Genomic DNA, 19,907 nt, shown 5'->3' with positions numbered 1-19,907 from the left:
TTTAATATAACTTTGTTGAAAATTTCCAAATATTGCGCAGTTCTATTTCTGTAATAGATTTTAACGGCCGGTATATTTAGAGTTTTATTAAAAAGCTAGAAAAAAATAGAAAATATAAAGAGAATAATACTGCAACTTTTTGTTAGACCTACGATTTCGCCCGATTTCATACTACATTGAACGTTTACGTATGGCAAACAAAAATGCACGAATGTTATAAATAAATACGAATAATTGATTCATTTTATGGAGATAGAAACAAGTCAAAATGATCTTTATGGGATTCAATTTTTATTGCTGTTAACTTTCTATCTATTATTCTCTATCCACTATGAAAGAAATTGTTGATCGAAATAGCCCACCTCCCTTGATAAATTTGATTTTTATAATCGCTTCTAACACGGGATACCGAATCAGCTTACCCTAAATCTGGTGAGAGAAAGTCGAGGGTAGGATATAGGGTTTCGGGCCAGTCAAAATTGCAAGATAAACACAGCCGGCGTTAATAAACTCTTATCGGCGTGCAACCATGCGTGTCGACTTTAAGCCACAGACGCGCTAATCCTCTATGCTAATTTTGGTCGAACAGGAAAACGACGGCTGTAATACCATCCCCTTAAACACGCGTGTCCATCAGAGGGAACGCAGCCATATACGAGAGAGCGATGCGTATAACTGTTCACGAAAAGAGATATACAGGGTGATAGAATAAGAATCAGCATTGGAATATCTACGTTGTTTTTGGAGATACGAAAAAGACTGTATTAATAAAAGTTGTTCGGTATAGAGGGGATTATAATATGACAGTAATAATATTTTTACATCTGGAGGAGCTTCGGAGATTTTAAGGTCATCTTCACTTCTTTAAATGAAATCATACATTGGTCGTTAATGATTCGTCATAGTAATAAAAAAAAAGAAAAAATACAATTAGTTAGCGAAAAACAAGTTTGAAAAAATAATTATTGGAAATATGTTATTACATAGTCTTATATCTATATTATTTTTTACTTATTATTAATAAATTGTCATTATCAAAAGTATTATGCTGTTAATCTATTTGTTAATGTATTTATAGATAATTAATATCAACTTTTAAGGACTGTTTATGCTATCATGAACGAAATTTCACTCCGGTGCAGTTTTTTAATCGTGAAAAACAATAAAATCAACAAATACAAGAGTTTCATTATTATTCAGTATTAAACGAAAAAGTAAAGAGAGGTATTATTTGCGATAATTACGAATAACATCGCTATAGTCTTACAATGGGACGATAATACTAAAAGAAAATTTACATAGCCTTTAAGAATCTATAATAATTAAGAAATAATATAAAAAATTATATCATAGTTTCAATTTTCACATACGATTATGAAAGTTGCTTATTAAAAGTTGATTGATAACACCGCGTTAGTAGTACTGGGCCATTCATTAAACTTTCTAGTGGCATGGAGAAGTAGTTGAATTACTGCAAGGGATAAAGAAAAGTTTCTATTTCCCGAAGGAATGAATTAAAAGTTATTTGAGCAATTTACATGATATTGTTTCCGAGAAATTTTATATTTTCTTATTAAGTTAAGTAACTTTTAATCGAAACATGCGTTCAACTCGTTAGACTTGTTAAAACTTCAAAAGTTATAGCTCTCGTTATTTGATTACAGGTTACGTCTGACAATTGGTAGTCTGTCTCTACTTGCTCATCTACGTCGTATCTTCGTCTTACACTTTAATATAAATTGATGGAAACTTCCTATACCTTGATCAATTTTTTGGTGTGTCTGTTCGTTTAAAAATAATGTCAGATAATTAAGCTTCAGTTAATAGAAACATTCGTAAGTAATTTTATCTCTAACAAAGCCGAGCAATGTCGTTTATATCAATCTCTTCATACCCAACAATGTTATAAACACAAATCTTTCTTCCATACACGTTCTGTATTTAATTTGTCGTTTTTGAAAACGAAAAATGTGATTAAAAATCTGTGTATATATTTGAATCATACATTTAACGACTAGTTAGAAAATTTACTTTTCCACGTGTCTGGTTGCTCACCCTTCATCAAGTGGGAACAAAAATAAAATGTTTAGATATCGTTTATTTTTTTATTGAAAAACTGCATACTACTAGTAAAATCCATCTATGTTTGACTAATTGTAACAATTAACATCAGTGATTATTAAAAATTAAGAATTTGTATATTTTAAATTCTGTATGTCTACATATTTCGTTACATCTCTTCAAAAAAATTCGATATATCGAAGGATTCATTTGAAATACGTACGAGCGTATCAATTTCGATGATAATTAATGTTTTTCGCAATAAGCAGTATACATATCTGTAAAGCAACATTTAAGAGAAAGAATTTTGATCTTATATCGTATCCTATGCTAATACATTCTGTCTAATACGTTCCACCAGTGCGGTATATCAAACGTAATCGTCCGTGATTGTTCCATTGTAATTTTCCATGAAATTATGTTTATGCAGAGACGCCTCTTCGACGATGGGTTCTACGAATTTGAAGGAAGCATTCGAACAGCGTGTAATCCGAAATCACCTGCCGGCATAAAAGGCAGCCATTCAAATGAAATGGTCATTATGGTACATGCGTATGAATTTATTGTGGCGATTAATTTATATGAAATTGATACTCTAGTAAAATTAAAACACCGTAATCGATACATTGGTGGTAATGAAATAATTGTAAGAGTTACACGATAATCGATATATGGAGTAATAATTGGCAAATTTGGTGAAAATTTATTGCCATAATAACGATTGGAATATCATTTTCGAATAATTATAATTCTATGCTTAATTGAGTCGTAATACAGGCACGTGAAACAAAGGCTGAATAATGTAAATATGTTTCTGGTTGACTAAGAATATTCGATTGAAATGGTATTCCTGTATAATTACTGAAACAATCCTATTAAAACTAATTATGTTCAGCAATGAATGAATGTGATTCTCTAAAATATATCGTTGGATTAAGATAAATATATAAAATTTGTAAATGGTAAAATTTACAAGAAATTTATGTAAATGCTTGATAATTTGTTTATTCGCAAAATTTTAATGAAGCAATAATTCTTGTTAGAAAGAAAAAAGAAATACGTATTATACAATATGTCGTAACTTACCCCAACTTTTGTGTCACTCTAAATCTCTATTCCGTCTTTTTTCGGAGATATGATTTCTTGTAATAATCGCAAAACATGCAAAACATGACGAGAATCTGCGACATGTATATATAAGCTATTGGTTTCCGATTTGGCTCACAAGTAGGTAACAAAGTTTGGAACATATGACATATCATGATTATGAACTGGAACTGAAATCACAAAAGAAAACGTTTTTTACTTTTGATGTAATACACATAATTAAGAATTATATACAGGGTGCCGAATAACACGTACAAACGGGCACAAGGTGATTCCTTATAAAAAATAAGAAGAAAATATGGAATAAAATTTGTTCGTTTAAGGTTTAGTTTTGGAGAAAAATCGAGTTTGAAATTTTATCAAGTATAGTTTAACACGACTAATGTACTTATCGTAATATTTAGTAGATGAAACGCATCTCTTTATTTTTGTAGTCTACTGCAGCCTACTTATCACTGTCTTCATAAACTATATTGGTTATATAAATTAGATGTATAAACTATATGAAGATATCACGTATGTGTATCAGCATCATGACACGAATGTGAATGTGTAGGACGATCTGATATTGAAGATTTTTGCTAAAAGTTTTCTATTAAAGTAAAATATAAAATTTGGAATGTAAAGAGCGGCAAAGGAAGAAAAGAAGGAATCCTACAATAAGAGCAAAAGGAATGGTTGTTTCGAAGTAGAAGCGTGAAACAAAAACAACGTTGTTCATGCACGGCAAAGCTTAATAAGGCCTCTCATCGCGTTGTAAGTAAAATGACACTCTAGTCTGTCGCGGTACTCTTTATTCGTAGCTGCAGTTCCACTCGTCGCAGCATGAAACGTTTTCAACTCGAAATTAAATGACCGCGTAACCCGATAAATCGTCGCGTAGATATCTCGCGGAGAAATAAAAGTTGCTCACCAACGGATTATTTAATTAAAAAGCCCCAACAGTCGCCCCTTTTCCCGTGCGCCTAACCCGTTGTTTCCTGCCGAGACTCGAAACGCAAATCGAATCACCGCCAGTACACGTGTAATTCCACATCGGGCACTTACAACCCTTTCAACTCCCTGTGCAAAAACCCGGTTATCGAGTTAGGAAAGCCAAATGCGAGCCAATATACGGACTAAACGCGAAACATACATACAGGGTATATCAAAAATGTTGGACAGAAACGCTGGAACTATAGAAGAACGATTAAGATCTCGTTAAGATCAATTTGTAATTTTTCATGAAAATTGTATAATCTTGCTACGATTTTTTAAGGGATCTGAACGATCTTGCAAAATATATTGGTGAAAGCATGTTTCTTTTCTGGCATTTATTTTTTCGTATACTTGTCATTCTGACAGGATATCGTCACTCTGATAGGAATTTTACAAGTACTTTATTATCGACTGTTTATAGAAAGATTAAAGTAGTTTTCGAATTCTAACTTTCTTCTTGCTGAATATTATAATTTTTGCGGATATCTCAAAATTATCGACGTTAGAATCGATAATGTAAAGTTTCTTATTTTCTTCCCGCCTAACATTCCATATTCCAATTTCTGCTTAACTATTTTGATACACCCTATACATATGTATACCTAGTTCGACAACCTGTTCGTAACGAATACCTACGTTTTCTTCTTTTTCGTTCTCGTCCACGAAAACATATTGCATCTCTTAACAATGGAAATTCGGTGGTCGAAGGCGTGGCCGCGTTTTATTGTTTCCCAAAGTACTCGAACGGGGTTCGAACAGCTTTTTATCCATTTTTCCACGATTTCTGGTTTAATCGGTGACTCGAATGAAATTTTCAATTGCGCAATCACTTTAGCTAAGAGCACGCCGATAACAGATAACAGCGCGGTATTTGACTATCGGTATTGTTCGATTAAGGTGTCTAGGAATTTTTCTTTTTACAATTTCGTTGAAAATAGTAATAATGTCATCGGTGAAAAATCTGGCAGCTGTCGTTTCTCTTTCTTTGGCAAGTATTATCACTAAGAATAAATGAAAATTAAATCAGTTTTCGAATTTTAAAATATTATAACGATATTATAAATTCCTGTACGATTAAACTAACATAATACTGTTAACAAAATTTGATAATTCATAAGTTACAAGTTATTAATAAATTCCCTTGTATCATAGTGACTTTATTAATCAAGCACGTGAAATTGTACAAGCTGCAAATTAAGAAGTAAAATTATTGTAGAATAGAATACTGTAACAAATAACTTGTATTATAACTCTTTAATTCACTGATATTATTGCTTAATAAATTACTGTGAAAGAGGACCCTGAAAGTATTTTCACCTTTTACAATTTGACGGTACCGTATAGGTAGCACCACTATTAAAATTCTATAGTAAGAAATATATTCTTAGAAGCTACCCAACATTTCTAAATATTACTTCTTTCGGTATCTAAAATATTTAATAGCGTAGACGTTTAATTTTTCTAAAATAGTTCGTACGGTTTGCCGATATATTACGAAAGTATTTGACCAAAATCATGGGACACCGAATTTAATGGATGGAAATAGAAATTGCAGGAAATATCGACTAGAAAACCAACTTGATGCATTATTAGAAAGTTTTTAGAAATAGACTCGCGTGCTGACGAAAGTGATGTCTTATCAGGGAACCGCAGGAGGATTAAACTTCTTGAACGAACATGGTAAATTTGGAATAAAATTTGTTAAATAAATCAAGCCATTGGGTTAAGAAAATCTTCTAATGTAAGTGCAAAGGAACCTGGTGTGAAGTTAGAAAATAGCAGAAAATTAGAACTCGTAATTATTTATTTAGTTATTTGGAACTCTTAATTATGAAAGTTGATATAATTGAAGAAACTTACTGTGACTAAAAGGATTATTAGATAAAATTATGCATTTCCACAATGCCTCACTCGATCTTAAACGGATATTAATTCACGTATTACAAATTTAATTGAAACGTAAATTTATCAAATTCAATTTTAAATATCACTCGATAGCTAAGAAACGGAACAATCGATAATCTCAATCACATCGAATAATGACTTGCTGTTGATTTTCGAGGCTTTAATAAAAGAAAAGGAAACAATCATTTTAATCACATTATTTTCGTATATACAAAAACTGATTTAATTATCGTATTAATTAAGCAAACGAAGAGGAATTCTTGGAAAGAGAGTTGCTCGTTACGAAATGATCCTTCCTTTTTTATTCGAAAATCAAAATCTGTAATACGAAACGTTAGAACTATTATACAAAATTGCTTTCGTCAAACAAACTCAGGCAACGTGATATTCAGATGAATTCGAGATAAAACAAAAAGGTTTGCATAGAAACGTGATTTATTTCCGATACTTCCTTGCTCTGTAAGCGTTGTATACCTTTTTGATATTTATATTTTATCGCTATATGCATTTTATCTGTGATTCTTGGCACGTCAGTGAAAGTATAAAGAATAATTTCAGTGTAACTATAACGATTGGTTTGGTTAGAACATATTGAATTCTTTACCATTCAACCGGTTGATCAATCTTCTTTTAAGACTACGTTATACATCTCTGAACGAATATATCGTTTCTCGCATAAATATTACACTGAAAGTAATTGTTTCTGCGTTATACCGACGCGACGTGAATAATAATTTTATGCGTTAAATAATTAAGCGGTGTTTAGAGATGTATATAACACGTAGAATACGTGACAATAGTAACATTAAATATTCATTAAAATTTTAATCAAAGTTTGCTTCAAAAGAATGAATTATTGTATTATAATACAATTTATAACAATAAGAATATATAGAGAAGAAATATAAGTCGAATAAAAATTCGCTAATAAATATTAAAGGCATGAGTTGAGGTACAACTAAATGCACGATAACGTAGTAAAAATAAATAGTAAAAAAAACAAATAGTAAAGTAGAAAAAGTAGAGAGAAATGTAAGAAAAGAAACGCGAAAGAAACGTAACATTCATAAATAAGAAAAATAGAGAATCGTTTGCAGCTTCGACATAAGCGAAATATAAATTAGAATTTCAAATAAGGTCGAGATACAAGGCGCTTCTTCATAAAAACTGCTCTGAATCGTAAAATTCTAACTAATATCGAATCCCTCGAATGACACGGATTCGCAGCTTCTCGACGCATCATAAATTCCACCCCCTCCTCTCACTGACTCACCGTCGCACCGACGCTAACTCTATACTATACTATTACCATTATCCAATCGACCAGTTTCGCAAACAGTTTCACCAATCGATCAACGAATTGTCCACGGTGGATCGGGATTTTCTACACCGCGTTATTCGCTTATATAGATTAATTTACTTAGCCAGTTGCGTATAACCTGTCGCGACGGTCGAACGTCAATAGCAATTTCACGTTTAAAAAATTCGCTGCAGGACAGCGAATGTAATTTTGCGATTACGCGATACGCGACGGTGCACGGTGAAATGAGCGAATAACGTTTCCAGCAGGGCAATTCAGCGAGCGCAACGAAACACCGTCCACGATATATGCATTGCGGGCCATGTGTACGTAGCATGGCAGATAGCGGAGTCAGATAGAAAATGGGAACGTACCATTTGTAACCCCGTAATATATTGTTTCCAAGGCGCGATCCTCTTTTGCACTTGTGGGCCCAAGCAGGCGAGCAGATAATAGGTGTACATAATCACGTGCACGATGCAGTTTGGCATAATCGTGAACGTCCACATGCCGCCTGTAAATAACAAGGAGCGTTTAACACGTTCGGAAGAAAGGGATGGAAAATAGTTGGAAGCCTGTAACAAAGTTACATGGTCGCGCAATGAATTTTTTGCAAGAGGAGAATTTTATTTACGACTGTTGGAAATTCGCTCGTACATGTTCCTCTGTGTTTTATACCATGACCATTTTGCATCGGCTTAATAGGTAAATTTGATACGTCGTGGCGCAATTTAATTTCCACTCATACGAGCCTTTTTCGGGAAGCTCGGTGTGCTGTAATAGTTGAAATGAAATTGTTTGCGCGAACCATTTAGAAAGCTATGAGAGATAACTACGGGAATCGTAGTTTTTGCAAGTATAATGAGATCTTTTGAAATCGGCAATTATACGGTAGTAACGATAATAAAGAAATTACGATGACCAGAAGTAATATTTGTTAGCTTTTTGTAGAATCGACAAATAATATATAGTTAGAAGCATTAAGATACGCTTGCGTAATAATTTCTCAACTAACGATATATAACGAATTGACGAGTTGCAAATTGCAGATTGTAGATTTCTCGTTTGCGATTTTATAATGTCGAAACAAATAGAGTAGTCGGATGACTCGTAATTTATACAATTTACTTATAATACTTCGTCTGCTTTATTACTAACTTTGTTACTGCTACGAGATTTGAGGAAAAACTTCAATTGTTATTGTTTATATTTAAACATACTGAAATTATCGATTCACGAGATGAGATAAAGAAATCGTCGACTGTAAAAGTATTAAGTACTATAATATATTTAAGGAACATAATCGTTTGTATGAAATTGAAGTTAAAGATAAATTTACGCGTATGTGTAAAGATTTACCTGGGACAAATTTGCAGGCTATCCACGAAAGAAAAGCGGTCGACGTGTGATGATAAACGTGAAGAAAAGACGCTTGGTTGTATTTTTTTCTGAGAATGAAGATAACGGTGTCGCTCAACTCGAGGACTTTCAACATTAAGAGTCTCCATACCCATCGAGCCGTCTATTAAATACGACATAACTTTCGTAATATCGAAATTCGCGTTTGTTTAATGACTGTGGTACTTACGCGATAAGAGTCAGGGTCGTTTGAAATGACATGAGTCTCGCATCCGAGAGAGAATTTAGTGGCGAAGCCCGAAGTAAGTAGCTTTAAATATAAAAATATATTAATCGTTCTGAAGAACAGTAATGGTAACGTAACGATGATAAGGAATAAGTTATTTCTCCAAATCATATGAAAATTAACAACGATTAACTACAACAACGTCAGACTATTTCTGATGAATAGAATGTGATATAGTAAGTAATTTCGGACGAACTCACCCCGTAAAATATAGTTGCGCTCGCGATGGCCATAGAGATGTTATAACAAATCATAAACTTATTTAGATTGTACGGTTTTCGATTTTTCATAAATAAAGGCCCAAAGCGAAGAACGAAGAGCAGATAAAGAAATATAATTCCTAGCAATGGAAATGGACTGCCCATTAAGAACCAATCTGCTACTCTGGAATCTAAAATGGAGGATTCAAAAAGGCCATAAAATATAATATACAGTGCTATTTAATTATAGAATGTGTATATTATAAAATACAGGTCTAACAAATTTAAATTATCAACTTGAGATTTCTCCAACTCTACGTTCGCTATTCAGCTACGTTTAATAATATAGAATAATATAGAAATAATTACAAACTAAAAAGGAGCCTCGATCGAGCGGAGGTCGCACAATTATTTAAATAATTATTCGGTCAATTATCCATTGCGGTAGTATTACTCGATATTTAATGGAGCCATTTTTTAACGTTAGCTATATGTTTAAAATACTTATTCATACTGTATATACTAATATTTTGCCAAGTACATGTCTAAAATAAATGTCTTGTAAGTTTTATATGTAAATTTTGTCACTGTAATCACGACAACCGTGTTTTATTACAGTGCTAGTGATATTTCATAAAATGAAGAACACTTATGGCAATTTTCTAGCATATTCAGGCAATATCCAGGTTACTTTAGTCTCAAGTCGAGCCAAGTCGATCAAACGAGGTCCCACGGTATTTAAAATATTCTATGTTTTCGATTAAATCGAAGGAAGCTAACCTGCTGCATCTTCCATGATGTAACGATACGTTTCTAAGAAGCCCACTTTCTGCAAATAACAAAGAAAATATCCCAAACGATCTTACAGATAATTAGAAAGATCAAGTACAATCCTGTAGAACGAAAAAATGACGAGCTAGTTTATTAATCGAAAAACGATCAACAACGTCACAGAAATAAGAAAAGTACGAACTAAGAGTTAATTAAATAGAGTAATGACTTTGTATTATATGATGATATATTTGTACGTTACGATTGTACTTGATGTAGTTATATGACAGTGATCGAATAACCTGCTATCACTACTACTATCACCATATGAAATTAATCATATCGAATTATACTTACCCTTAAAGTCAAAATACATTGGAAAACCACGGTAATAAATACAAAACTAAATACGTTGTGTTTCCAACAACGATAATTAAATTCACCACGACTCGCAACTTTTTACTTATAATCCGAATTATAACACTTTGCTTGAACGATCGATTTCTTAAAAATCGGCACACAACTTTTATCCAAAATTATGCGATATTATTTCACTCGAAATAAATTTGAAATTTTCGACAACTGCTACTTTTGACAAGTGTAACTGGCTTTCAACATTTTTTATCGTCAATTAGACTTTAGAAATAAAAGAAAAAAGCAATACCTGTGGCACATGAATTGGGAGAGCCTTCCCATCTTGGCCGTCGAGTTTGAAGATATCGACTGACATTCGGGTTACTGAACGATTCGAATAGTGACTGACTATCGACGTTAACACCGTCTTTCGTGGCGGCAACCTACTGTCTAAGTTCATCCGCAGGGCAAGCACCCCTAGCAGTGACTCGGGAACAGGAACGTAACACACAAGCACAGTTCCCTGCAAAGGGTTTCTCGCACACCCTATTTTAATACGATAAAGAAACGCATTCAAGACTAGTAGAACAAGAAATATTGCTTACACATAGATGGTGAATTAAATCTAGGATTTGCCGAAAGTTGATTAAAATGAAATGTTGAAACTACGAAAGAACTAAATTTGAACAAACATTTACTAAGTTATATGGAATTTTTGGTTCTAAGAAATCTTTCCTATAATTTTTAGTTTTTTTTTTTTTTTTTTTTTTTTTTTTTGTTAGAATTATAATAACATAACGATAGCTTTATGTTTCGTAGCTAATCTAAAATTAAAGAATGTAAATCTAGAGCGAGATGAATACGTGAAACAAATGATTTAAAAATGCATTCGTAATGAATACTTTAATGACAATATTAAGTTAATAACGTTAATAGTATTTATAATGTAAAAGGATAAAGATGGATTACGATTACACGTATATTAGGTAAATTTATTTCTGTTATTTCACATGGTTCCTTGGAAACGAAATGATAAATTAAAGAATTTATTTGACATGTTTAATAGTCTTTTGTCAGTATTATGTTAACACAAATTCGTTTAATCTTACAATTTATAAGTTAGCGCGGTTTTGCAAAATCTCATGACCATTAGTCGTTGCACATGCTTTTATAATTAATTATGCATACAGATATTTTATACTGTTTGCTAAAATTGCCCAGTATGATTCAATGATACTGGTAATTAAACATTATTTCATTAACACGGCTTATTGCGAATCAAACGCAAATACGAACAATGAAAACGCACTTGAAATAAAACGATAATGATGTTATACACCAAGGAATTAATGAAATTACCGGTCCATTTCTTTCCCTGAGATGATATAGTCAAGTATTTACACGAACAACATTACATGAAAATATCATTACTAAAAGTTTTGCAGTACTAGTAAGCGTTCCATTTCGACAAGATTAAGCGTCAAAGGATTCTGTTGGTTTCAAAGGAAAAACTGTGCTACGATGGTTGCAAACAGTAGTTTGTATGCTCCACATAGTACAAACTTAGTATTAAAGATACATATAGGGCTTCTCGATATGCTGTCACTTGAATCAGGATTAGTCGGTACGTCGCGGCACTACGATCTACAACGAAGGCAGTCACCAATTAACTTCGTATCTTGATATTAGAAATTTAGTAGCAGTCCCTTCCTTAATCAGATCGACCGGCTACTAGGTTTCGCCTATTTAACCGAGACGAATTGATTTTCGTGGCTGGAATTCATTAGTTCTTTCGGAGGCAACCTGATAAAGTTCTGTCGTCGGAATATTTGTCGAACGCGATACAATATTTTTAATTACAGTGTACAAAGAATCAATCTTTTAGCATTATAGCGAATCGTATTATATAAATGCAAATTGAAAGGTGAAATGGAAATAAAAATATGACGGCACAATCTTTTGTTTGAATTGCGATATAATTAAATAAGAACTATATATAAACCATCTAGAGGATCATAACATTGAGTTATGCATATACAGTAAATTATCACATAGATTCTCCAAGGTTTTCCATTTCGTCAAAGACGTAGAGAATATCCTCTATATCTACGCCAGAATTCTGAATAACAAAACGGAAGAAATTCGGTTTTTTGTGCAGTGGTTGGTAATTGATCATCAAACTACCCCTTCTGATCATTTTTTCTTTTAACTTTGGTGCAACCTGTTAAAATAAATAAATTTTTATTAGATATATTTTCGTGATATATTATCCTTGTAATATTTTAAGCTTTATACATTGATTTATCTTTAAGAACAAACATTGTTCGATAGGAGTGGTAATCAACATTAGATACATACGTATCTTTAGGTTGTCAGTTATTAACTGCTAGTAAAAGCAAAAGGATCGCTATAAAATGAAATTTTCATCTCTTATCTGATAAGGATAAGACTGCTTATCTACCATAGAAGGTACAGATTTCTATTGTACCTATCATCGATACCATATTTTTTAATTAACTTACAAAAATAGGAAATATATACTTAATGATCTCATACAACGTAATTCCAATTTAACTGTTCTTATAAATATATTACTGATAAAATATGCATAAAAAAGAGAAGTATTAATTTCATTTTGTAGAAAATGATTTGCAAATTGTATGTAAAATTAAAAAATTCATTTTACGAATTTATATAAGTAACTAAAGTTTGTTAACATTATTTATTGTCGGTGACTTAATTTATATATTATAAAAAAAGGTTTAGAACTTAGATGAAATGCACATTTAAAGTAATTCTAAACATTCTTAGAACATTAAGTATATTTTAAAAAACTGTTTAAATGTTTTATTACAAATATGTGTATATGTATAATAATTTTCTATACATTATATTTGAATATTTCATCGTTCTAAAACATCCCATTTTTTAGTATTTAAACATTAGGATCAAAATATCAAAAATTTAATCAACTTACTTCATTCAATCGTTTCTTGTAATCGTAAACGGAATTCTGAATTCTTAGATGTGGTGGAATAAACCAGAAGCACACATTTATAAAACACGGTTCCGTCACTAATTTAAAGCCATCTCTTTTCTCAACTTCTTCTTTGAAGACAGCTGAAAGTTTCATTAAATGATCGACATGCTTTTCAAATCCTGAAGTACCCTGAAACAAATTAGCCATTAGTTTTGTAAATAATACATTCAATTCTCAAGAAATAAATAAATGCTGGCAGAAATTATTTCGACTTTATATAATATAAAAAATGTCAAGAAAGTTAGAATTACTGAGTTGTTAAATGTTTCTTCTTTGATTATATTAAAAAACATTAATGTTTCTTAAGCATGGTACTTTTAAACCATGATAGAAGTAGCATTAAATTGCGACTTCCCATGCACTAAAAGAATAGAATATAAGAATTTGGGAATCCTTATTATCCAATCTAACGTAACTACTATTAATAACAAATTTGTATCATTATTAATAAATTTTTGACACTTAGATAGATGTATTGATGAATCACAATTCATTTAATTCTTGCAGCGTGTCAAAAGAAGGAACTATACACATATCTCGAAATAACTAACGAAATAAAATATATATTTTCCAATAACATTTTTCATTTTTCTAGTAATTATCATTAATAATATTCTATTAACAGATAAAAAGTAATAATAAAATTTTTACGTGTTTCCAACAAAGAAGAAACGAGAGTATAGATACACGTTAGTTTTTCTATTGACATGTATGTTGGCGAATGTCATAGGAGTCAGTAAAACAACTTCATTTGTGAATAAATACAAAATACTAGTACTCAAAACTCTGTTACACTAAACTATAGTAACATTCTGTCTTAGTCTTATCTGTGATTCAATTTTGAGACATGTTAAATTTGATAGAATTACTGAGAATAAAATCTGAATTATAATACAGATTGGAATGCTACTTGTTAAGCATTCATGAAACATCAGTATTATGATTTAAGAATCTATTATTCGAATCTTTAATATATACATATATATATTAAGAATATTATAATATGTATATGTGTGAGTGAGGGATGAAAACTTTGAAAGTTACTCGTCTAAATCCACTGCTATCGTCAGACTCTCTTGAGAATTTCAGGAGATTCTTTTATGATCTTGAAAATGCACTGAGATAGATGCAGTATGAACATTCTTCATTCCTAACAGGGGAAGTTAATATATGCACAAGTATACTGGTAAACACTTGAAACATAGCATACAGACCCTTATCTCATACGGAGTGCATCGTAGCACTTGCTTAAACCACAAAGTACAAGATGCACAATTATAGGAAGATCGGGGGAAAAAGTGCTACCAAGGCTAGTTTTTCACATATTTGCATAAGTGGTTAACACTTAAAGATTAATAAGGGAAGAACAGGTACCTATGTATCATACAAGTAGGACTTATGTTGTGTTCGGTGCATGTGAAACCTTGCATGGAGTTCAAAGAAAGAGTATCTCTGAACAGAAATTATCTGCTAGAAATAAACTAAATGATTTTATAAAAACAAAGATAGGTTAAGTCTGAATTACCTTAGCCTGCCACATGAACCAAAATTTCAACACATCTGGTCTGCGTCCACACTGCAAATACTTATCCCCAACATCTAGATCTCTGGAATAAAATTTGTCTTTTTGAAAAAGATAAGGAGCCTCTTTAGAATGAGCTTCCTTAAAAATGCTTTTGTGTTTAGACAAAAGTAAGGAGCATTGTTGAGGAACGGCCAACAGTTTATGCGGATTAAATAGAATAGAATCTGCTCTTTGTATTCCTCTTAAAAGTACACTGTGCTTTTTGCTAAATATCAAACCACCACCCCAGGCTGCATCTACATGCAACCACATACCGAATTCCTGGCAAGTATCTGCAATCTCGATCAATGGATCGAACGCGCCCAAAACCGTCGTTCCTAAAAATAAACATACTTATTAGCGATTGAACCCGTGTATTTATATTACATATCGCTATTACATTATCGTTCGACGAACCTGCAGTAGCAGTAACGCAAAAGGGATAATTTTTCTTTTTTTGTTCCTCCAATATATTAAATCTCAAATCACTGACATTCATTCTGCCATAATCATCAGTCTTTATGAGAACAACCTCTATATCGCAAACGTTCCCCCACTTTGAAATCGAGTAATGCGCGTCTTCGGATGTGAAAAGCACTAGCTTCATAGATGGTATATTTTTGTTCTAAAACACACAAAAAGATAATGAATATTAGTTATTACAGAGTATAGATATTAGATCCAAAATGTTAGTTACAAAGCTTCATAAATACGTAAAAAAATTTCAGATTATGTACTTTATGTTATTTTTTATTGCATTAAAACCATTAATTATAATTATTAAACGTTGTTATAGCTTACATATATCGAAGATAAAAATTCTAAATTATATAAAATAAATGAAATGTCGAAGATAAAGATACATATACAGGGTGTCTCGTTTTTGTATTTCCTATATTTTATATTCCACGTTTTTTGTATTCCCTGTACAAGAAGATTAAGATACCTGTGTCTGAAATGCTTACCATAAAAGTTATTTTAGTTGTAATTCCATCAAATTTGAAAGACAGTAGGACATGATAAACTGCTCAGTATGTCTCCTTGTCTCTCATATGCAAAATTTTATAAAATTAAAAAACTTTAAAAAACTTTAAAAAATTTGTTAAATTAAGCATTTGCAGACACAAATACATAATAATTAATGAAGAATATGATCATGAAAAAGAATGTCTCGCATCAGCAAACGTGTTCTCTTCGAACCAACTAATTAATTCCTCGTTACAATTAACGGAGATATGATTTTGTAGCGGAATTATCGAGACACTCTGTACATCTTTCACTCTGTACAAAAAATTCTAATTTTTAAGAACTATTATTACAAAATAAGTGACTATCACGGACGTGAAAAAACCTGTTCCATTTATTCCTTCTTATCATACAATCTTATGACCAATAATCTGCATCTCCAATGGATACCACGGTTATTATCAAGCAATACTGTTAAATAATTTAGAATATGGTTTTATTGCTACATTAAGCAAACGATGCGATATCAGCGCTGTTTATTAAAGTAATAATTACTCACATATTGAACTTTCTTCCTGAACCAAAATCGAGCTAAGTTAATGGCGGTACCGTTAGCGAAGGAACCTCCTGGACAGAAAAGACCGTCCCCGATAGTAGTACCATTTTCTTCCTTGTAAAACATGCTTAATAATTTTGTAATTACGGTGCTTTCCATTAATGTCAAAACCGGCGCCACCTCGTAAGTATACACTGAACAGTTCAACGCGTCTGTGAGCCATTGTCCGGCTAAACCGTATGGATCCAATCTAAATCAATTTTTATCCAATAACGCGCATATATTACATTTCCTAATTTCAACAGCAAGTAACAAAGTCACGTTCCAAATTTTTTAATTATTCATATTAATGATTAAACCTTAGCAAAAAATGTCATTTAAATCTTAATCATATTTAATAGGAAATAAAACAAATCGTAATATTAATGTTAAGATACATAAAATTATTTTACATATCAATTTGTTACGTGCTTTTGCGAGTATTAAAAATAAAATTCAAAGTATCGTTAACATACATGCAATATGGAAGTAAATATACTTAAAAATCAGTGATCATAACTTTCTGTTTCTGTAGTATATAATCTTAATATACAAAAGGCACAGAATTTAATTAATACTAAAAATGAATTTATTATGTACACCTGAACTTTCATTAGGAAAAAAGGAAACTTCATAAATGTAATATAATTCAACACTTTATAAAAGGTGCTAGATTTTGTTTATTCAGATCTGACTCATAAATTTTTCAGATCTAAAACAATACAAATAATAATATGTACTATTAAAGAATTTCAGACGTTAGAATATACGTTCATAAATTATCCAATTCTTTGCAAATTATAAATAATTTTTAAAATGATTTCTATTCGAAGCGAGACTTATGCTTTTATCGATATCTCACCCGGAAAATAACTGATTCATAAAATAAGGATGGCCTGTCTTAACGCTATACTTAAAAACCTTAGTCGCGACCTCCAGAAGGCAATCTTGATTACGGGGCTCTTCCTGCAAATTAAGATTTATAATATCCTGCAGATGACCCGGTTCTCTCCATCTCAAAACAGGATTTTCACGGGACACACTTTCGAAGGTGCAATCGATCAAGGTTGTGATAAGATTCTCGAGAAATTCTTTGTGCCTTTCGACGCATGGTGTACTCCGCCAATCCGACATTAAAATGAACGCTTCACGTCAAAAAACGTAGTGAAATGAGAAAACAAAGTTGAAGCGAAAAACGTACTGATTCGCTCGCGATTGGCCCCTATCATATATAAGCGAGGTACAAGGTCCTCGCAAATTTACGCAATTGCGCTTAACAAGGAAACAAAAGAGTGGTATTCGGGGTACGAAGTTGATGGGACATAGCGAACGATTTGCATTGGATTAAATGCGCGAATACGTTATGCAAACTAGCCTCGCTGTGATTGACTAACGTCATCGATCTTGGAAATAAAGAGTTTCAAAAAATAAGATAAGTGTTTCAATGTCGTTTGACATTTATTTAAAGCTTCAATATATACAAAAATTAATAGAGAAATATGTATACACGAAGGATTACAAAATTACACAGTGCAAAATATGCTTTGTACTCAGTCATCAAACCCTTGCAATTGCCTAATGCCTAGGAGAATTAGTTTGATATGAGCATTTGTATTAGCTATCTCTTTATACAAATGTTTAATTTGCTGTTCCAGTAGTTTGACTCGAACATTGATAACAGCCAGAGCGTCGTATAAAGAAAATTCCATATAATACCCTAAACCGATATCCAATAGAATTGTAGAAGCATCGGGGATGTGTGCTTCGATAAAGAAACTTTGTCCAATATCTACTTGAGTTTTAAAGCCACTTTTATCAAAGCCATTGTTTTGGAGGGTAGTTATCACACTCTTTAATTGAAGAAACTCTGCAATTTCTCCATTCTTAGTATCGACTTTCTCCTCTAATTTAGCAAGATCTTTCTTCAACACTTCATTGACAAACGTTTCAAACTTGAAAATCTTTTCCTGAATTTCACGATTCATAATTGAGCAGCCTGGACGACATAAAAATTACAAAAATGTTCCATTTTCATCTCATATTATTATAAACTTCATAATATCAAGAAAACTAAATAGTGTAAGTATATAGAATATAGGTTATGATAATTTCATAGAATATTGCTATGCACAAAAAGTACGATTTATTATCCGATACACTTACTACAAATAAATCTAAATAATAGATTATTTCAAAACACTCACTTTGTGCTATTTATGACCAATTAATCGCATACAGAAATAAAATATCAACGACTGTTGAGGTTAATATACACATAATAATCAACTAGCAGCTTTTATTCTAACATTTTAAACAATTGCGAATTATATTACGCGCACACAATGCAGTATTTTATACCAAAAATTCCGGAGACACAAAAATCATACAAATACACATTATTCGAATAAAATACACTATTATATTTGCAAAGCACAGCTAATTATACGCTCGTGAAAGTGCGCCAAATATGCTTCTAGCGGAAGATGTTGGGAACTCTTACGGTCTCAATGGTAAAACAGGTCCCTACCGCAAAAAAGGAAAATTATATTTTAAAAAATTATACAAAATACTTCTTATAACTTTTACAGAAAAGATTAAGGTAAATTAAAGTAGAAAATGGTCCTTTTTAATAACATTAGAATTATTCACGCTGGACATCGTATTAAACCTGTTATTCATAATTAAATTTGTAGTTAGAATCATCCATATAGAAATTACTTTACAGTACATTAAATTACGAATATTTACAAATCAGACGATTTCGATGTTTCCAATAACTAAATTTGTTAAATATAATATTTATCAGGATTCTACATGCCACACTCGTCGTCGAATTAGGAAATTGATAAATCGCCGGGAAATCCTCGATGCGTATTATCGTCCCGTTAAAGACACTATTATTGTCAAATGAAAGCGCAAGTAGACGTCATAGTGCGCGCATATCTGGGTTGCATTAAAATGTATGAATTGACCGGGACGAAGGTTTAATAATTCGGACTCGACCTCCAAAGAGAAGCTGCCACCATTACACCATATTAGTATTTTATTAATTGACTCGATAATTCGATAATCTGGGAGTGCCATGGCCGTTTGGTGTCGTTGCGCGATAGCACGTGATGTAAATTAACATAGTTGCCGGTGATCGCGCTGCGATCACGCTTACCTTTGCCCATCTGGTCGTACTGTAAATTCAGTCACGCGCAGATAATTCCTATAATCAGCAATTTAGAAAACACTATGGACGAGCAGTGAAAGAAGCTGTTCATTTCCATATTCCGTGTATCGATACTGTTAAAACTAGTCTGATTTATGTATATTGTTCTTAGACTCATTTTCATCGGAAGAATCTTAGTAACTTTAAAATAAAATGAACATTCGTGTAGAAATGATTAGTAATTATCAAGAAAGCTGTCGCCGTCTT

The 19,907-nt window shown here is 32.0% G+C and overlaps 3 protein-coding genes across 4 annotated transcripts; all 3 read right to left on the bottom strand.

The window, feature by feature from the left end:
• Positions 1-2,093: 2,093 nt before the first annotated feature.
• LOC132912985 (elongation of very long chain fatty acids protein 1-like) lies at positions 2,094-11,081 on the bottom strand. The gene is made up of 8 exons (XM_060970862.1): positions 10,632-11,081; positions 9,977-10,025; positions 9,197-9,387; positions 8,940-9,020; positions 8,711-8,873; positions 7,726-7,865; positions 3,148-3,338; positions 2,094-2,561 (listed from the first exon to the last, which is right to left on the bottom strand). The coding sequence occupies exons 1-7, from the start codon at positions 10,779-10,781 to the stop codon at positions 3,174-3,176; spliced, it is 939 nt and encodes a 312-aa protein (XP_060826845.1). The 5' UTR covers positions 10,782-11,081; the 3' UTR covers positions 2,094-2,561; positions 3,148-3,173.
• Positions 11,082-12,278: 1,197 nt separating this feature from the next.
• Positions 12,279-17,700, bottom strand: LOC132912974 (cysteine sulfinic acid decarboxylase-like). Its single transcript, XM_060970842.1, has 6 exons — positions 17,349-17,700; positions 16,451-16,697; positions 15,343-15,550; positions 14,887-15,263; positions 13,299-13,490; positions 12,279-12,542 (listed from the first exon to the last, which is right to left on the bottom strand). The coding sequence occupies exons 1-6, from the start codon at positions 17,618-17,620 to the stop codon at positions 12,369-12,371; spliced, it is 1,470 nt and encodes a 489-aa protein (XP_060826825.1). The 5' UTR covers positions 17,621-17,700; the 3' UTR covers positions 12,279-12,368.
• Positions 17,701-17,925: 225 nt separating this feature from the next.
• On the bottom strand, positions 17,926-18,972 carry LOC132912997 (protein UXT homolog). 2 transcript variants are annotated; one of them, XM_060970880.1, is made up of 2 exons: positions 18,691-18,972; positions 17,926-18,556 (listed from the first exon to the last, which is right to left on the bottom strand). In XM_060970880.1, the coding sequence occupies exon 2, from the start codon at positions 18,469-18,471 to the stop codon at positions 18,037-18,039; it is 435 nt and encodes a 144-aa protein (XP_060826863.1). In that variant the 5' UTR covers positions 18,472-18,556; positions 18,691-18,972; the 3' UTR covers positions 17,926-18,036. The 2 variants fall into 2 exon arrangements, with proteins under 2 accessions (XP_060826863.1, XP_060826862.1); XM_060970879.1 differs by having other exon boundaries at positions 17,926-18,482; positions 18,691-18,970.
• Between the last annotated feature and the right edge of the window lie 935 nt (positions 18,973-19,907).

This window comes from Bombus pascuorum, chromosome 12 (assembly GCF_905332965.1).
Source record: "Bombus pascuorum chromosome 12, iyBomPasc1.1, whole genome shotgun sequence".
Classification (NCBI taxonomy): domain Eukaryota; kingdom Metazoa; phylum Arthropoda; class Insecta; order Hymenoptera; family Apidae; genus Bombus; species Bombus pascuorum.
This window is presented reverse-complemented; position numbering and strand designations above follow the sequence as displayed.